At 38.6% G+C, this 19,810-nt stretch overlaps 1 protein-coding gene across 8 annotated transcripts in view; it reads left to right on the forward strand.

The window, feature by feature from the left end:
• The window catches only part of SHLD2 (shieldin complex subunit 2), a 94,004-nt gene that overhangs the window by 60,969 nt on the left and 13,225 nt on the right, over positions 1-19,810 (forward strand). For 6 of the 8 annotated variants that reach the window (XM_027062484.2, XM_027062483.2, XM_053207456.1 and 3 more), the window contains 3 exons: positions 4,672-4,878; positions 10,583-10,811; positions 18,587-18,702. In XM_027062484.2, coding sequence (XP_026918285.1) covers positions 4,672-4,878; positions 10,583-10,811; positions 18,587-18,702 — 552 coding nt within the window. Of the gene's footprint in view, positions 1-4,671; positions 4,879-5,866; positions 5,909-10,582; positions 10,812-18,586; positions 18,703-19,810 lie in introns of those variants that run through there. The other 2 variants (XM_027062486.2, XM_027062485.2) reach the window with 2 other exon arrangements.

Consider the following 19,810-nt stretch of genomic DNA (forward strand, 5'->3'; position numbering starts at 1 on the left):
TTGGGGGAAGAATAATAAGAAATCCCAAATTCACATTCTTTTGAAATATGCATGGGAATTTGGGATACCTCATATGTAGCAAGTGTTGATCACAGTCTAGGTCCTAATGAGTGTGGACTTCTTAGGGATAAGTGGGTACATAAAATAAGCTATTCAGAAGTGAATGCCATTCTAATGCAATATTTACCTGAAAGTATTTAATAGAAATCTAATACTTTAAAAATGTAACAAATTATAGTAAATCACTCTTGTGATATTACTAAATAGGCAGAGTAATGCAAATGATCCCAACATTTGTGATTATACTTCATGCAAAATCATAGTTAGGTCTGCATGGAAGTTTGAAATCTATTCACATCCTTAATTCATGATTCAATATAAAAATGTATTACAAATTGTCTCAATACCAGTCTCCCTCAGACTAACTAGTCCAACCTGCACAGGACTCCTCTCTGTTACTTGAACTTGCTGATCTTTTTCCTGGCTTGGATCCTGAATTTACATGTTTCCTTTGTCCAGAGTGCTTTCCCCTGAAGCTCCCTGGATGGATGGCTCCTTCATTTCTCAGCCCCAATTTCATATTCTCAGAGGGGCCTCACACACATATGCATAACCACTCTCTATCAGATCAACTCTTTGAAGGCCATTTGTGCCACTGAACACAATCAGGATTATCCAGTTTATTTGCTTGCTTGAAAACTGATTTTCTCCATAGATTAAAATTTCTATGAATACAAGCATCCTGCCATGCTTGTTCACCACTGTATGCTCATTACACAGCACTGTGCCTGCCCTCATAGATGTTTTCTTCTTTTTTAAACGTTTATTTATTTTTGAGAGAGAGAGAGAGAGAGACAAAGTGTGAGCGGGGAGGGGTAGAGAGAGAGGGAGACACAGAATCCGAAGCAGGCTCCAGGCTCTGAGCTGTCAGCACAGAGCCCAGACGTGGGGCCGAACCTACAAATCGCCAGATCATGACCTGAGCTGAAGTCAGACGTTTAACCGACTGAGCCACCCTCGTGCCCCTGTTTTCTTTATGAATAAATGAATTAAGAATAAAATACAGATTAAGCAACCAGTCAAAATTCCCAGTCTTTAAGAAGTAAGAGACTCAAGTTTGAGGAGGAAGTAACTTCATTTCAAATGATAAGAAAAAAAACCCCACACATTTGAAAATGTCTGTGCACAGAGGTTTTGCCATCCATGGAATGTATTAAGAAATTACATTTAAACTTGGGCACAGAGGGCTTGTAGTTAGAACTGGACCTCTTCTCTGGGTAATTTCAACAATTCAGGGGGATGTATCTGAAGTATACAGGAATGAATGTCTCAGGGTGCAGAGAGCAAGAGCGCTGATGGGTTCAGGGGTTCTTGGGACTGGGAGCTGAAAAGCTTTGTGGGTACCAGGCAGCTTCTCTGCTTTATTCACTCCTTGCAGACTTCCTCTGCTTTTCAACCATAGGGAAGGCAGCAGAAGATGGTTACTCTGTAGCTCCTGCTCTTACTTTTCCTTTTAACCTAGACCAGTGCCATTTCCAAATTCCTAGCACGGAAAATCTGATTGCCCGGATTGAATTCTATTCAATCAACTGTGGCCTCAAGGACAGGGTGGGAAAGTACAATAGGAATGCCTGAGCTTATTTCAGAGGGTGAAGGAGCAGTTGAGAAGGTCATTTGTGGTCTGGGTGGACACAGAAAAGTATTCACTACCAAAGATATGTATGTTCATTAGCCTGGAGAGATGGAAATGATGTTAATATTTACTTTAAACAGTACATGATAAAATTGAAAATGAAATATATATGTGTATAAAGCATATGCCGTATTGGTGCAATAATGGCAATTAAAAACATGGAAAAAGGAAAAAATAAGTACATTATATAGTTTCATGTACAGTAGGATCCCATTTTAATAAAGCGGGTATGTAAGTATGTGTATACATTAAAAGAATTGGAAATACTAAATACTAAAGAATTGGAGATACTAAAATCCTATGTGTGTTTTTTTTCTTTATGCCTCTAGTTTGAATTATATGGATGTGTGAATCCACATTTATTTTTTAAACCTTTAGTAAAAACTTCAAACTTAATATATACAAAATAATATAATGAGCTACAGTACCCATTATCTACTATATTAAAACATTGGCCAATCTTATCTATTACTGCTCTTTTCTTTTATTGTATAAATATTTTATAGTAAATATATTTTACTTATAATTAAGAAATAAAGGAAACTTTTTCCTTTTGGAACAAGAGCAGGTAATGTTTGAAATATTGAGCTAACAATTTGAGAAAAAGGAGAATTAAGTTTATACTTCATATTTGTGCCAAAATAAATTCCAGATGCATTAAAGTTTCAAATATCTTTTAAAAAAAGAAACCGTGAGTAGTAGAAGAAAATATAAGCAAACTTATTTGGTATCTAAAGATTAGAAGGTTAGGGGCACCTGGGTGGCTCAGTCGGTTAAGCGGCCGACTTCGGCTCAGGTGATGATTTCGCGGTCCGTGAGTTCGAGCCCCGCGTCGGGCTCTGTGCTGACAGCTCAGAGCCTGGAGTCTGCTTCGGATTCTGTGTCTCCCTCTCTTTGCCCCTCCCATACTCATGCTCTGTCTCTCTCTCTCTCTCTCTCAAAAATAAATAACACTATGGGGCGCCTGGATGGCTCAGGCGGTTAAGCGTCCGACTTCAGCCAGGTCACGATCTCGCGGTCCGTGAGTTCGAGCCCCGCGTCAGGCACTGGGCTGATGGCTCAGAGCCTGGAGCCTGTTTCCGATTCTGTGTCTCCCTCTCTCTCTGCCCCTCCCCCGTTCATGCTCTGTCTCTCTCTGTCCCAAAAATAAATAAATGTTGAAAAAAAAATTAAAAAAAAAAATCACCATATACCAAATTAAAAAGAAAGTGAAAAACCAGAAAAAAATATTGCATTTTGTCAGAAAATAATGCAATAAGCAAAAGACAAATATCTGTAAGGATAAATGGGCAAGAGATATGAACAGAAAGTCCCCCAAAGAAGAAATAAAAATGGCCAATGAATGTATGAAAAAAATTTACTCACTAGTAATTGAAGGCACACAAATAAAATAATGACAGCCTGTGATTTTTCTCCTGAGAAATTGATAGAGAATATGTGGAGGAACAGCTACTCTCATAAACTATTGGAAATGTAAATTGGCAAAACCTTTCTTGAGGACAACTGATAATGTGTTTGAAAATTTCAGAGTTTGGAATACCTTTCGCCTAATGATTATACTTCTAGGAATTTCTCATGGCTATAGAGATGTAGCTAAAAATATATTTATCACAGTATTGTTATAATAGTAAAGAATTGAAAAAACAACCAACATGCTTTTAATAGGGAATTGCTATAATAATTTTTAAGATTTTGGAATATCTGTGCCAAAGTATTGACATATTATGTAGTATTTTAAAATAATATAAAATAATGGGACGCCTGGGTGGCTCAGTCAGTTGGGCATCTGACTTCGGCTTAGGTCATGATCTCGTGGTTCATGGGTCCGAGCCCTGCATTGGGCTCTGTGCTGACAACTCGGATCCTGGAGCCTGCTTTGGATTCTGTGTCTCCTTCTGTCTCTGTCCCTCCCCTGCTTGCTCTCTCTCTGTCTCTCTGTCTCTCTCTCTCTCAAAAGTAAATAAACATTAAAAAAATTAATATAGAATAATACTTAAGGACATACAAAATATATTTAACATATTAAGTAAAAATCACATTGAAAACAACTGGATGTCCACAAAAGTGTTAACTGTGTTGATTTGGGGATGTTGAGGTTACAGGTGTTATTTATTTGCTTATTTAGCTTCTCTCATTTCTAAGCATGTATTTTATAATAAGACAAGCAAACCATTTTAAAAATAGCGATTGTTTTTAAGCAATAACTTGGAATATGTATGCTTTAGCTCTTCCTAACGATCCTCTGTCTGTACAGATTTACCGTTTTTAAGACTGTCCATTTTTCCAAACGAAACTAAGGAAAAAAACTAAGGAGGCAGTGTTGGGGAGGGGTGTGAATTAGATTTATTGCCTGAAGGAAACTAAAAATACTGTTTTATAAAAATAGCTGTTATTATTAGAAAACTTAGTGCTAAGAAATCTTTTTGTTTTATTATAAAGTTGAATTTATTAATATAGAATGTGATTATTTGAAAAGGAGCTCTGTGCTACTGTGGTTTTAAGGATTCAGATTATTACTGACGGAGCTAAAAATACATGCAATTGTCTCTCAATGCTTTTTTTTTTTTTTTTGGTCCTGGAAAAATTAGCTAAATAAGAAAACAAAGGTGTTGGAAAATCAACAAGAGGTATTACTTATGGCAGACATGTGTCCATTTCTATGCCTTACTATTTTTAAAAATCTTTGCCTATAAATACCAAAACAGGAAATAGCTACTCTGAAAAGCAGTTGGTTATGATAAATTATGACTGTTTAAGAGACCAGGAAATCTTTAGAAAACATTTTTATTAAAATTATCTCCAGCATCTTTATCCTATTGCCTTAAAACAGCGTTCACATTTTGTCTCTTTACACCCAAATTCCTTAGTGCGATAAATGTTGCATTTAACTGATTTAATCAGATTGATCTATTTAATTTGATTCTGAGCCTAGATTATTTCTTTTTTGGTGACTTTTTGTTTTTGTTTGTTTGTTTAAGATTATATTTGGGAATTTAAATATCTTTTTGTTCAGCGCAATTACATCCTAGAAAGCTTAGAATTGCATACAACATCTTGGTCATCCTGTGAGTGCCTGTTTGATGATGATATAAGGGCGGTTAAATTTAAAGCAAAATTCCAAAAAAGCATGCCCTCCTTTGTGAAGATGTCAGATTTGGCAACACACTTAGAGGATAAGCGTTCAGGTAAGATCTCTATATATGTAAGACACTGCTAGTTTAAGCTGCCATTTGTGGGGGAAAATGTACAATTGAACATAAAAGTGAAATACAGATCATCATAAATAGCCGAACCAGATATTTGCATCTTCTGAGCTTTCTGCCGACCAATCCTTTGAGGTTAAGTTGTAATTATTAGAGAATTACTTAAAAATATTTTTTGCATATTTATACAAGCCGTTCATCATTTAATAAACCGGAAATAGAAAAATGACCCTAACCAGAGTGACTGTTGAGATAAGCATTTTATCAAGTTACTAAGCTGCTACCTATACATGGTTGTTAAAATTTAGCATTGATATAGAATCCATGCAATTTGCTTACTGCTTAGTAAAATATAATGTACTTTCTGAACTCACGTATTTGTATGTGTGTGTGCATATATGGGTATAAAATTAATCCTTAGAAACACTACATGAAAGAATGGCTTTGGAAATGGATTTTATTCACATACATGCTTTCCATGAACTTAATACCATTAAAGTAATTAGAGTGCAGTAGTGAAAGGAATGTGCTTTGGGTTCAATATGTTATACACTTCAGAATAAAGAGAGTCAAATAGTGAAAATAACTAGATAAAGTGATACAAGTTAAGTGGAAAATACTTCTCATAAATTGCATTGGCTTCCTAAGTACAGAGATGATGCTAAAAGTATGCTAACTCCTACTTAAAGGTATAACAAATTAGATGGCATTCAAGGCTATATTTAAGGTTGCTAAATGCCAATAATCAATCAGTAAATGTCAGTGATCATCAATCTTGGAAACTAATAGAATGTTTTCTAGTGGTTATTGTAGCAATTGTTTTTAGAGGGGAAATGAGGGTTGAAAAAAATGGAATGTATCTGTAGGTTTATTGTTACATAATTTAAATTTTCTAATGAAGAAGAAAATATTTGGTCAAATTTTTTTTCTCAGAATTTATATAAGATTACCATTTTTGGTGCTTTTGTAGGTTAAGTTTTTAAGAATATCTCAGGAACTTTGGATCTTGATAGTGTTTTAATTTTATTCTCCCGTTTGCATGAGTGATTTTCTGAATTCTTATAGATGGTTTTAGATTTTATTAAATGCTAAGTGTGGTTTAAGTGAAATAAGATTATTTTTACAATTCTAATAAAAAAGAATCTGTTCCAAAATGAAATGGGTTTGAAGCTCCTAAGAGATCATATGCTAAGATTTTCAAGTTTATTTCTGGGACTTTTTGCTGGCACGCTATACCCCCTTTTGGTACATCCACAGAAACGTGTAAGTTGTATCATAGGCAGAGCAGAGGATCTATCAGAGTGCTTTTCAAATATGGCTCAGAGTGTCAGATTTAAAAAGGTTTTTAACTGAGTTTTTAGGGCATAATTTTCATACAGTAAACTGCCCTTATTTGAAGTATACACATTCACACTGGTGAGTTTTGACACGAAACCCATGAAACCATCACCACAGTCGTTAAACCATCACCAGTCTGCCCCTTTGTAATCTCTCCCTTCCACGCATGCCTGCCCCCTGATCCTTCTAGGCAATCAATCTGCTTTCTATCACCAGAGATTAGTTTGACTTTTCTATGATTTTTTATACATGGAATCATATATTATGCACACTGTTTTGTTTGGCATCTTTAAGCAAATTCTTTTGAGATGTATCTCTGCTTTTGTGCATATCACTAATTCATTCCTTTTTATTCTGTTGTATGAATGCACTGCGATTTGTCTGTTCATCTGCTGATGGACATCTGGGTTGTTTCCAGTTCTTGGCTATTATAAGTAAAGCTTCTATAAACATTCATGTATAAAGTGTTAGATGGACATAGTCCTTTCTTTTTTTGCTGGGTAGGTACCTAGGAGTTGAATAAATAGCTGTATTGTATGGTAGATATGTGTTTAATTTTTTAAGAAACTGTCAAACTGTTTTCCAAAGTAGTTGTAGCATTTTACATTTCCACCAAGCAGTGTGTGGGAGTTCTGTTTTTCCCATATCCACGTCAACGCTTGGTATGAGCATTCTTTTTAATTTAGGTAATGATAGGTGGTTGTGGTTTTAATTTGCATTTCCCTATTTGCTAATGATATTGAGCATCTTTTCATGTACTTCATTGCCATCCATATGTCTTCTTTGATGAAGTGTCAACTGAAATCTTGTGCCCATTTAAAAAACAAGGGTTGATTATTTTCTTATTATTGAATTTTGAGAGCTCTTTATATTCTGAATAAAAATTATTTATTAGATATATGCTTTGCAAAGATGTTCTCCTAGTCTATCATTTGTCTTCTCACTTGTTCTTTTAACCAGGTCTTTTGAAGCCCTAAGTTTTGAATCTTGATGAACTCCAATGTATCCATTAAAAAAAAAATTATTATTTTGAGAGAGAGACAGGACGTGTGTGAGCAGAGGAGGGGCAGAGAGAGAGAGGGAGAGAGAGAAGACCAAGCAGGCTCTGCGCTGGTGCTGTCAATGCAGAGCCTGACACAAGGGCTCCATCTCACAAACTGAACTGTGAGATCATGACCTGAGCCTAACTCAAGAGTCAGCCGCTTAATCAACTGAGCCACCCGGGTGCCCCTGGAATACTCTTTATTTGCATTTAGTGGTTTGGTATAAAGGATACAACTCAGGAACAGCCAAATGGAAGAGATGCACAGGGCGAGGTATGGATGAAGGGGCACAGAGCCTCCACCCTTTTCAGGTTCTCCCAGTACCTCAACATGTTCATTAACCCAGAAGCTCCTTGAACCCTTTTGTTTAAGGCTTTTATCAAGGTTTCCTTGTGTAGGCATGATTGATTAAACCACTGGCTGTTTGTGATTAATTCAATCTCCAACCTCTTTCCACTCCCCAGAGTTTGGGGGGGTGGTGCTGAAAGTTCCAACTCTCTAACCATGCCTTGGTCTTTCTGGTCATCAGCCCCCTTCCCCACCAAGACCTGAAGCTGCCCATGGGCCCCCAGCCGCCTGTCATCATCTTATTAGCATACGGAAGTCACTCTTATCACTTGGAGATCCAAGCATTTTTTAGAGCTCTGTGCCAGGAACTAGGGACAAAGATCAAATATTTATTTTTTATTATATCATAAGATGGGAGCATAAATCCAGTCCCTTTTTCTACGTTGGCCAAATGCCAGATTAAAATTTTCTGACTTGTGTAGTGTTAATTCACATATGTATGCATATATGTTCTCCAAGATATGACCATTATTAAGTCTAAGGAGAATGCAAGTGGAAAACAAAAACAGTAACACCTCTCAAAAAACCCAACTTTAATGGAATACAGAGATTTATTCTTAGAGAAGAACTCCATATACCTAGTTCTACATTGCAACATTTATTAATACTAACAGTTAATTAATTTTTTAAAATTTTTAATGTTTATTTTTGAGAGAGACACAGTGTGAGCAGGCGAGGGGCAGAGAGAGAGGGAGACACAGAATTCAAAGCAGGCTCCCAGGCTCTGAGCTGTCAGCACAGAGCCCAATGCAGGGCTCAAACTCATGAACCGAGAGATCATGACCTGAGCTGAAGTCGGATGCGTAACTGACTGAGCCACCCAGGCACCCCAATACTAACAGTTAATTTAAATTAATATTCCTGGGGGCGCCTGGCTGCCTCAGTAGAGCATGCAACCCTTGATCTTGGGGTCATGAGTTCGAGCACCATGTTGGGTGTAGAGATTACTTAAAAATAAAACCTTAAAAAATTAACATTTCTAGAAGATGAACACAGATGATAGAATATACAAATTTTTATACTGCTTCATATTTATGCACCCCTCCTCTGCCCTCCAAGAGCACTATAGGCTTATGGAGCTGGTTGCTGCAAGAAAGTATGCCACAGGTAGAATAGGGGCTACATTTAACTTGGTGTCATGGAGAAGTCAGCTCTATTATCTACTGCTTACACAGAGCAGCTCCCTGCTGGAATTGAAGACATAGAAATAGATTTTAAAATAAAAATGACTATCATAAACACTAACAAAATAGGTGCTCACAGCTCTGAAGATTTGGTTTGGGGGCTGAGGCTGAGGGTTGGGCATGTCCTTGCAAACTCTGGAGATGGACTCCCCGTTGTTAAACCATGCAGAGACTTTGTGCTGTACAGTCAGTCCCTGGTTAGGCTGTGTTCAGAGTGGTCCTTTTAGCCATTTTTCCTTCTCTTTGTGTTCACTTATGAGGGCTAAATTCATTGTTTCTCTCATTGTTTATGTGTTTTTAAGACAGAAATGGATAGAGTATATAGAAGTACAAGCAGTTTTTTCCTGACATGTTTCAGTTAAATAAAAGGAGGGAGAAAGGGAGCTGTCCTAAGAAAGGACACTGTCCTAAGGAAACTGTCCTAAGAAAGTCTGTTCTCTTAACAAAACTTCACAGAAGCTGGATGGGGTGAGGCTGTGCCCGGCTCCTTATAAAGAAATGAAGATGCTTACTCAGCATCTGGTCCTTCCATCAGCAGAATGTCAGTACCCAGCAGGCTATAAGCCCCCTTGAAGCAGAAGCTACATTAATAATGAACTTTTAATTCTTTTATAGAGGTGTGTAAATTTATAAAATGTTAGGAGTGATGTTAGTGTTCTTCTAAAATTATTGAATTCTTTCATCAATGTTTTAGTGATTCAACATGTCTGTGGAAAGGTATGATGTAGAGTCTGCTGTAGTTTATTAAGTATGCTGACCACTACGTATTCTTGCAATTCATGTAGGGATACAGGACATGATTGGAAAAGTCTTTGGGTGCCAAAAGACTAAAGCAAACAGAAGGACTTAGGAATAGGAAAGTCACCATTAGTGGGAGTCTTAAAGAAGACAACCCAAAAAGAGCATAGGTAGCCAGAAGGATGAGTTCCTGACCTGGAGTATACTCCCTGCTAAAAGGATGAAGAAGAACAAATCCAAAGGCTTAAATAAAGGTTTTAAACTGAATCTGGAGAGGAGGGGAGAAGATGAACTCAGATGAACTCACAGACCTCACTAGTATATAATAAGGCAAAGGTGAATTAGAAAAAGGGAATGCCTGATAGATACCAGATACTCAGTATTTGTCTAACAGGTGAATGCATGAGCCAGTGAGCAGTCAAGGAACATGCTCAATGTCCTGGCGAGTCACACATTTCGTAAATGCAGACTCTCGGTGCTCATGTGCTGTGTAACCTATGCCCAGAGAATGGATGGTGATGGGCAGGAAATTGAAAAACAAAAACAAAGTTTAAACAGAGGATAAGCTAGTGGTGTATTATTTTGGATAAAGCAGAGACTGAAAGAATAGCTGACCTGCCACTTGGCTTTTAGCAATGATCAGAAGAAAGACAGGACAGGGAAAGAGGGTATATTAGCTGGTTTCAAGTGTTTGAAGGAATTTCCCCTGAAAGAAGGATAGACCTTATTTTGCATGATGCTAGAGAACAGAGAGGAAGAAAACACCCACCTCTGCCACCAAACTCTCCAAATAAATCTTCACTTTTAGTTACCGGCAGCTCACCCATCACTTCCCAGAGTAAACACTGAAGTTGCAAGCGGGTGAGATTGTCCAGGGAAAGAGTGAACAAAAGAGAAGACCAAAAGCAAGTCCTCAGGGATATCCTTCACTGTAAAAGCAACTGAATCAACCATATCGTTAACCATGTTTGTAAATTGCAGTTATAATTTTGGCCCTATCATTTATAAATACGTCTTTTTGTTGGTCTCTTGTAGGAGTGATTCTAATCAAAGCCCAGATTTTAGAGCTAGTAATACCTGTTACAGCAGCTCAGAAGATAACTCTGAATGCCCACAGCTCCCTGAGGAGCATCTTCTCTTCCCTTCCTGACATCGTATATACTGGCTGTGCAAAGTGCGGATCAGAACTGGAAACTGATGGGAATAAGATCTATAAACAGTGCTACAGCTGCTTGCCCTTTACGATGAAGAAGCTGTACTACAGGTGAGGCAGCCAGGCAAGCCAGTGGGACGGAAGATATTTATTATTAGAGGACCGGAAATGACCAACAAATCGTATATATCAATTCTTACTTTCTTTTTTTTTTGTTTGTTTTTTTTGTAAGTTTCTTTTTTTTATATATGAAATTTATTGTCAAATTGGTTTCCATACAACACCCAGTGCTCATCCCAACAGGTGCCCTCCTCAACGCCCATCACCCTATGAGAACTAACTAGAGCTAAATCCAAGAGAATACATTTTTTTCCCTTGAATGACAAATGGTTATTTATGAAAGCAAAAATTATCCAGTAATCATAACAGGAATTTTTAAAAGCAGTAATTGGGAGATTTTTATTGTCTTCAAGCAGCTATACTGAAGAAAATTTTTACTTGGTTTATATTTTTAACCAAGATCTAAATGGCTCATGAGAAACTGATTTCCCTACCTTAACATATAATTGGAATTTAAAAGTTAAAAGTATTCTATGATCTAACCTCTGAGTTATGGAAGCTAATAAGATGTTTAACGTTTCTGTGCCTTAGTTTTTCCAACTTTATATTAGAAATTAAGGATTGCAAATGTTCTTTGGTAAAATTGCAAACCAGCTCAGTGGAAAACACATTTTTCAAATAATAAATGTTCAGAGTCATGGATAATATTTTTCTTTTTACCTTGTAAATTATATGGCTTTATAGAATAGCCATCAGTGTCTTATGCTCTTTTCTATTTCTAACTACTGCAGTATCTAAAAACTAAATGCACATGTATTCAGCATGTTATCATGGTATACATTAAGAACATTTTCAGAAGCTTAATCTATAAACCTTATAAATAAGTAAGTACATTTTGCTCTTACTCTGAAGGTTGCTTGTATGAGAAAGAAAATTAAATTAAGATGCATGGTATATAAGAAACATAATTAATTAAAATTTATTTCTTATCAACAGTTAAGGCTCCTTACAGAGTATATGTGTTATTTTATGCCATTCTTAATGTTCCTAATCAATATATTGTTTATTTGACAAAAACATTACTCAATAAATATCCCTTAAAGAGAAGAGAGACTTTGAATATTCAGTCTAAAGAATAACTGTTCAAGAGAAGGACCTCACATATCAATATCACCCGATTATGGTATAATCTAGTATGAGGTACATAAGGTCTAATCCTAAACGATACTGCATTGAAGAGGTAGTGCTAATTCTTTGTGTTACTCGAATGTTGATAGACAAAGTAAGAGTTGGGTTTTTTAAAAAATTTATTTAAAAGTCTTTAAATTGTTCTTAGGTTTAGGATCCAGATTAAAAGAAAACTTTGAGATATTAAATGACAGGTTCTTTCAAATTATCACATATGTAATTCAGAAAACATCGCATAGGTCATCACTTAGGACTCTACATAACTCAGTCAGCAAACTGAAGAAGAAAAAGCTCTGGTTATTTTTCAAAGACTCCATCAATTAGGCAGTTATTAGGTGTCTATGTATGTTCACCTGATATTTAGTGCTGTGGAGGTTATATTGATTGATACAAGCATACTTCTTATACTTAAAAGTCTTTTATGAGATACTTAATGAACATTCCTATGGCAGGACAGTCCCATACTGTGAGTGGATCAATCACATTTTATTTGGTTACTTGCAACTTGGAGCTGCTTTTCCAGTGGAAACATTAGATACCATGGTTTGAGTCTCACACTTGCTTGCAAAGGATTCTCTATGTGCTGATGACTTTCATTTGCATCTTTACCCTGATTTTTTCCTCCAAGCTCAAGTATTGAGATGCTGAATTCCCTACTTGAATATTTGTCAGGCATCCCACATTAAAAATGCCTGAGATTGACTCTCTTATTTTTTCCCATCTATATCAAACTGGATTCTTCCCATTTTTATACTTCCCAGTGAATGGCATCACCGTCTACCCCCGTAACCTAGAAACCTGCACATAACCTTTAAATCATTTCTTTTTCCTTACCTCTCATGTCTGATCTACTGGCAAGTCCTACAAATTTTCATCCAAAACTGTATCACAAATTCACTTGCTTTTTTCCGTCTCCACTGCTGGCATCTTAGTCCTGTTCCTCAGACTCAGGGGCACTATTGACATTTCAGGCAGGACACTTTCCAATTGTAGAGGGGATCCCACACATTGCGGAGCACGTGGCATCCTTTTCACCTGGCCTTGCTGAAACCCCGGTGATTGTGAAACCAGAAAGGGAAGTCAGTGCGTCCTGGTCCAGCAGCACGTGGGCCTGGTCCAAGCCGCTGCTATGTCTTGCTCAAACTGTCAGAGCAGCATCGTCTCTCAGTTGGTCTCCTTCTGCCTTTGCCCGCTCCAGCCCATTCTCTACGCAGCTGACTGGGTGATCGCTGCCTCACTTAAACACCTTCCAGGAGTTTCCCCTTAAACTGTCATGCCCGTGTCGCGCCCGCAACCTTGTCTGCTGCCACGCATCCCCCTGCTCGCTGTGTTCCAGCCACCCCAGCCTTTGGGCAGTTCTTGGACACTCGTTCTTCTTCTCCGTGGGCTTTCTTGTGTGTTCTTCCCTCTGCCTGATTCCACCAGCCTGGCTCCCTCACATCTCTGTTCAAATGGTACTTCATCAGGAGGCCTTCCTAATCCCTCGATTTTCTGCTACAGCACCAGGCGTGTGCACATTGCAATTTGTACTTGTCTAGTTGTGTTCTGTCTTTTCTAAAAATCGTCTTTATTGGGAAGAACTCACGTAGCATCAAATGAACCCATCCAAGATGTACAATCCATGGTTTTAGTATATTCACGGAGTTATGCAGCTGTCACCATGGTCAATTTTATGACATTTTCATTACCCCTGCCCCCAGTAGCCCCATTTCCATTAGCAGGCACCCCCCCAACTCAACATTTGGACTGCTCCCCACATTTTGGCTGCTATAAATAGTACTGCTGTGAACATTTGTGTACACATTTTCATGTGAATGTATGTTTTAGAATTGTTGGGTTGTATGGTAACTCTATGTTTAACTTTTTGAGGAACTTCCAAACTGTTTTCCAAAGGTGTTGCCCAGTTTTACATTCTTACCAAGAGTATATGAAGTTCTGCACATCCTTGCCAACATTTTTTTATTATGTGTTTTTCTTTTTGTTGCTTGTGCTTTTAAATGGTATCGTAGCTAAGAAAGTTATCATTCTTAAGCTGAGATCATGGAGATTTACTCCTATTCTTGTAAGAATTTTATGGTTTTGACTCTTACATATAGGTCCATAGTGTATTTTGAGTTGTAAGGATTATAAGGAAGGGGTCCAACTTCATTTTTTCACATGTGGATATCCGGTTGTCCCGGCATGATTTGTTGCAGAGACTATTCTCTCCCTGTTGAATCATCTTGGCATCACTGTCAAAATGCTTACTGTCTTTTCGCCCCTCTAAACTCTTACGCTCCTCATGTGAGGGAACCAGATTTGTCTTGTTTCCTAGCAAGCACCCAGTGCTTAGCATGGTGCTTGGCACATAGTAGATATTGAGTGTGTATTTGCTGAAATAAAGAATGAAGGAGGAAAGACAGCATGGGGGAAAGACTAGAGTGAAAAAGAGGGAAGACCTAGAATCATCACGTGGGTAAAGGGGGAAAATCAGGAGTGTGGTTTAGCTGTTATGTTAAATTCCTCTATATTAATGAGTCTGTTTCTAAAACCTGTTCTCAATTTATTTTTTACAATTTATTTTTAACGTTTATTTATTTTTGAGACAGAGAGAGACAGAGCATGAACGGGGGAGGGGCAGAGAGAGAGGGAGACACAGAATCGGAAGCAGGCTCCAGGCTCTGAGCCATCAGCCCAGAGCCCGACGCAGGGCTCGAACTCACGGACCGCGAGATCGTGACCTGAGCTGAAGTCGGACGCTTAACCGACTGAGCCACCCAGGTGCCCCTACAATTTATTTTTAAAAGAGGTAATATAGCCATGGTAAAAATGCGAACAGTAGAGGAAGATACAAAGCAGAATGTTCCTCCCCACCCACCCCGTCCACCACCAGTGCTGATTTTATGCTTGTCAAAGTTTTTTGTATATTCGTCTAGTAATTTATTATGCTAACACCAGCACATGTATATCCCTTTCTCTTTTTTTAATTTTTAAAAATTGTTTTTAATATGTAAAATTTAATGTGTAAGACATTCCTAATACCAACATAGAAATGTTTAAAAGATACAAAAGCCTTACTGTGACAATATCCCCTCCCTCCCTCCCCCCACCCACTGTGTCCTGGGCCTCTGTCCAGACACAGGCTGTGCGCGTCCCTGCCCAGATTTCACTCCCCTGCGACACACAGCACTCTCTCCCCATCTCATCATTTTCACTTTGGAAATCAGTGCATGTCAGCAGTTAGAGAGCTTCCTCACACTTTTAGTTGGCTGCCTCATATTCCATACCTGAATGGATCGGCATATATTTAATTGGTGCCTTGTGGGTAGACAGTGATGTGTCCAAATGTAACGCAACTGCTAACAGTATTGCAATGCACGTCCTGAGACAAATGCCCCTCCTATGAGTGATTGTATGGCTGCAGGATAATTTCTGGGCTGGCAGATACTGGTAGAGTGCCTTCCATCGACACCGGATCAATTCCATACTTCCTGCACCAATGTATGAGAGTACCCATCGCCCCACAACCTTGCCAACAAGAATCATGCTCCTCGACCATCTAGTAGTTGCAAATGGAACCTCAGTGGCCCTTTAACTGTATTTCTCTCATTACAAGTGAGAAGTAAGGTTGAACTTTTATTGTTGGTGGTTTAAGAGCTATTGCTTTTGCTTTCCTGCAAAGCTTTTTTTTTCTGTGTCCTCATGGCCTTTGCCATTTTCCTATGGGTACTTGTAGGAAATGTTCTATTAAAGGACATGAGCACTTTTTTTTTTTTTTTTTAATTTCTATCTAGGTTAGTTAGCAGATAGTGCAATAATGATTTCAGGAGTAGATTCCAGTGATTCATCCCCTATGTATAACACCCAGTGCTCATCCCAACAGGTGTTCCCCTTTAATGCCCCTTACCCATTTAGCCCATCCCCTCCCCACAACCACTCCAGCAACCCTCAGTTTGTTCTCTGTATTTAAGAGTCTCTTATGTTTCCCCCCCTCCTTGTTTTTATATTATTTTTGCTTCCCTTCCCTTATGTTCATCTGTTTTGTAACTTACATTCCACATATAAGTGAAGTCATATAATATTTGCCTTCCTCTGACTAATTTCGCTTAGCACAATACCCTCTAGTTCCATCCACGCTGTTGCAAATGGCAAGATTTCATTCTTTTTGATCACTGAATAATATTCCATTGTATACAGATACCACATCTTCTTTATCCATTCGTCCATCGATGGAAATTTGGGCTCTTTGCATACTTTGGCTATTGTCGATAGTGCTGCTATAAACATTGGGGTGCATGTGCCCCTTCAAAACAGCATCCCTGTATCCCTTGGATAAATACCTAGTAGTTCAATTGCTGAGTCATAGGGTAGTTCTATTTGTAACTTTTTGAGGAACCTCCATACTGTTTTCCAGAGTGACTGCACAAGCTTGCATTCCCACCAGCAGTGCAAAAGATATCCTCTTTCTCTGCATCCTTGCCAACGTCTGTTGTTGCCCGAGTTGTTAATTTTAGCCATTCTGACTGGTGTGAGGTGGTATCTTATGGTGGTTTTAATTTTCATTTCTGTGATGATGAGTGATATTGAGCAGTTTTTCACGGGTCTGTGAGCCATCTGGATGTCTGCTTTGGAAAAGTGTCTATTCATGCCTTTTGTCCATTTCTTCACTGGATTATTTGTTTTTTGGGTGTTGAGTTTGATAAGTTCTGTATAGATTTTGGATACTAGCCCTTTATCTGATATGTCATTTGCAAATATCTTCTCCCATTCCGTCGGTTGCCTTTTAGTTTTGCTGATTGTTTCCTTCGCTGTGCAGAAGCTTTTTATCTTGACAAGGTTCCAGAATTCAGTTTTGCTTTTGTTTCCCTCGCTTCCGGAGACGTGTTTAGTAAGAAGTTACTACAGCTGAGGTCAAAGAGGTTTTTGCCTGCTTTCTCAAAACTCTAGGATTTTGATGGCTTCCTGTGTTAGGTTTAGATCTTTCAACCATTTTGAGTTTATTTTTGTGTATGGTGTAAGAAAGTGGTCCAGGTTCATTTTTTGCATGTCGCCGTCCAGTTTTCCCAACACCTTTTGCTGAAGAGACTGTATTCCATTGGATATTCTTCCCTGCTTTGTCAAAGATTAGTTGGCCATATGTTTGTGGGTCCATTTCTGGGTTCTCTATTCTGTTCCATTGATCTAAGTGTTTGTTTTTATGCCAGTACCATGCTGTCTTGGTGATTACAGCTTTGTAATACATCTTGAAGTTCAGGATTGTGATGCCTCCAGCTTTGGTTTTCTTTTTCAGGATTGCTTTGGCTATTCAGGGTCTTTTCTGGTTCCATACACATTTTAGGATTGTTTGTTCTAGCTCTGTGAAGAATGCTGATATTATTTTGATAGGGATTGTATTGAATATGTAGATTGTTTTGGGTAGTATTGACATTTTAACAATATTTGTTCTTCCAATCCATGAGCATGGAATGTATTTCCATTTTTTTTGTCTTTTTCAATTTTACAAGATTTCTATAGTTTTCAGCGTATAGATTTTTCACCTCTTTGTTTAGGTTTATTCCTAGGTATTTTATGGGTTTTGGTCCTTTCTTTAAAAATACAGGGGCGCCTGGGTGGCTCAGTCAGTTAAGCGTCCGACTTCGGCTCAGGTCATGATCTCATGGTCTGTGAGTTCGAGCCCCGCGTCGGGCTCTGTGCTGACAGCTCAGAGCCTGGAGCCCATTTCAGATTCTGTGTCTCCCTCTCTCTCTGCCCCTCCCCTGTTCATGCTCTGTCTCTCTCTGTCTCAAAAATAAATAAACATTTAAAAAAAATTAAAAAAAATAAAAATAAAAATACATAGATGGGGCATCTGGGTGGCTCAGTTGGCTGAGCATCCAACTCTTGATTTCAGCTCAGGTCATGATCTCAGGGTCATGAGATCAAGTCCTCCATTGGGCTCCAGGCTGAGCGTGGATCCTGCTTGGGATTCTCTCTTTCTCTCTCTCTCTCTCTCTCTCTCTCTCTCCCCCCTCCCTCCCTCCCCCCACCACGACTCCTCCCCTGCTCCTACCTGCATGTTCTCTCTCTAAAATAAATTAAAAAATGCATAGATAGAATAATATTCACTTTGTTTTATTCATGTCGTTGGTTCCTTAGAGTCCATCTAAGGACTGGCATTCCTTCCCTAATAGCACTTATAACCCTTCCTCATTCTTTTTAACACCCACATAGTATTCTGCTGTAGGACATACTGGAAATGATTTATCTTGTTCCCTGTTTAGTGACATGCAGAACAGTTTGGTTAATAGTTTGGTTCTGACAGGAAAGAGCCCAGTTGGGAAAAATGACTTGAAATTGTGATTTTTGAAATGTGTGATTATCTTTATTTTTATTTCTAAAAATAATTTACACAACGGTGTAAAAATATGTTTTCTTATATTAGTATCTGAAATCTTAAAATGAATCTGGAATGAATCAAATTTATCCATTTATTGTTTGAAACTTAAAAAAAAAAAGCCCTTCTCTTATTCCTAGGATGTCTCAGAGCATCCTAGAGTCATTTTAGGAATTAAAATGGACTCTGAATAAAAACCCAGTGCTCTTTGAAATGACCTTGTATTTAAGCATTTCTTTAATTTGAAAACCTTGTTGAGGGTCGTGTGTTATTTGCTCTTTTGTAGGCCAGCTTTAATGACCATCACTGATGGAGTACATAAGGTGTGTGTCCATGTAGGATCAGAGCTGATTGAGAAGATGCTACTCAACATTTCTCCTGACTGGCTCAGCAGAGTTGTCGGTAAGGTATCAACACGCCGTCCAGGGGCTGCTGTTGGTGAGACCATTCATTTCAGGGGTGTCCACAGTATACTGGAGCAGAAAGAACACTATGCTGTAAATTAAGGTCTTTTTTCTATCCACGTAAAAAGGAAACAAAGGGGACGTCAGTTGGAAGATAAGACCTGCCCCTCTCCCCGCAGTAGGGCACCCCTGATGGTCTTGATCCTGGGCGGTTTCCTGCTCCTCCCCCAGGAATGGGGGGATTTTTCTTTCACCTTCCCCGCCCCTCTCCCATCTTCAGCACTGGAGCAGTAGGATTTGCCAGTCCCTGCTGGAGCACTTTAAGGTTCTTGTTCCTTAAAGGAGGGCAGAGGGGTCCTGGGTGGGGGGTGGTTTGTGTTTTCCTTGTGGCCGCTTCTCCCATTCTCCTGGCCTCACCAGGTTGGAAGCTTTCTCTCTGTCCTGCCCTCAGTCCAGGCTTGTGAGCACCTGGTAGGGACGAGAAGCACAGTTGAGGGTACGGACTCCCCTCGCCTGTGCACTGGCCTACACTTGGCTTTTAGCAAGTCATTAAAATTGTAGCTCACCTGTTCTGTCCCCGCTCACTTCGATGGGTGTGGCTGTCTCAGTGCCTCTGCCTTCTTAGCGGGTCAATAAATTGTGATTTTGTAGTTTGTTCAGTTTTCCTAATAATTGTTAAGGTTGGAGCCATGTTCTTTCCAGCTTTTCACATCCTAACTGGAAGGCTCTCTGTTCTTTTTTTATTCACTGTCTTTATTAACTTGCATTCTTTTGGCTCTTTCAGGCCTTCTCTCAAGGTTGTTTGTTGTATTTTCAGTCTTGTCCCTTCATTTTAGGCACAATACCAGTTAGTCTTCGTTTCTCACAGAAGCACCATCATCCTCAGATCAAATATATGTCTGTTTTGCTCACAGAGTCAAAGTTGTCCTTCCTGGCATTAATTAAATTGTAACCCTAAGGGAACATGTGGGTACCAATTCTAAAGTGGTCATCAGACCATTCAAATGATCACTAATCTTGACTTCTTTTAAGCTTATCCAAGTGAAAATACAAAACAAAAACAAACAAAAAGAAAGAAAGAAAGAAAGAAAGAAAGAAAGAAAGAA

This window comes from Acinonyx jubatus, chromosome D2 (genome assembly GCF_027475565.1).
Source record: "Acinonyx jubatus isolate Ajub_Pintada_27869175 chromosome D2, VMU_Ajub_asm_v1.0, whole genome shotgun sequence".
Taxonomy (NCBI): Eukaryota; Metazoa; Chordata; class Mammalia; order Carnivora; family Felidae; genus Acinonyx; species Acinonyx jubatus.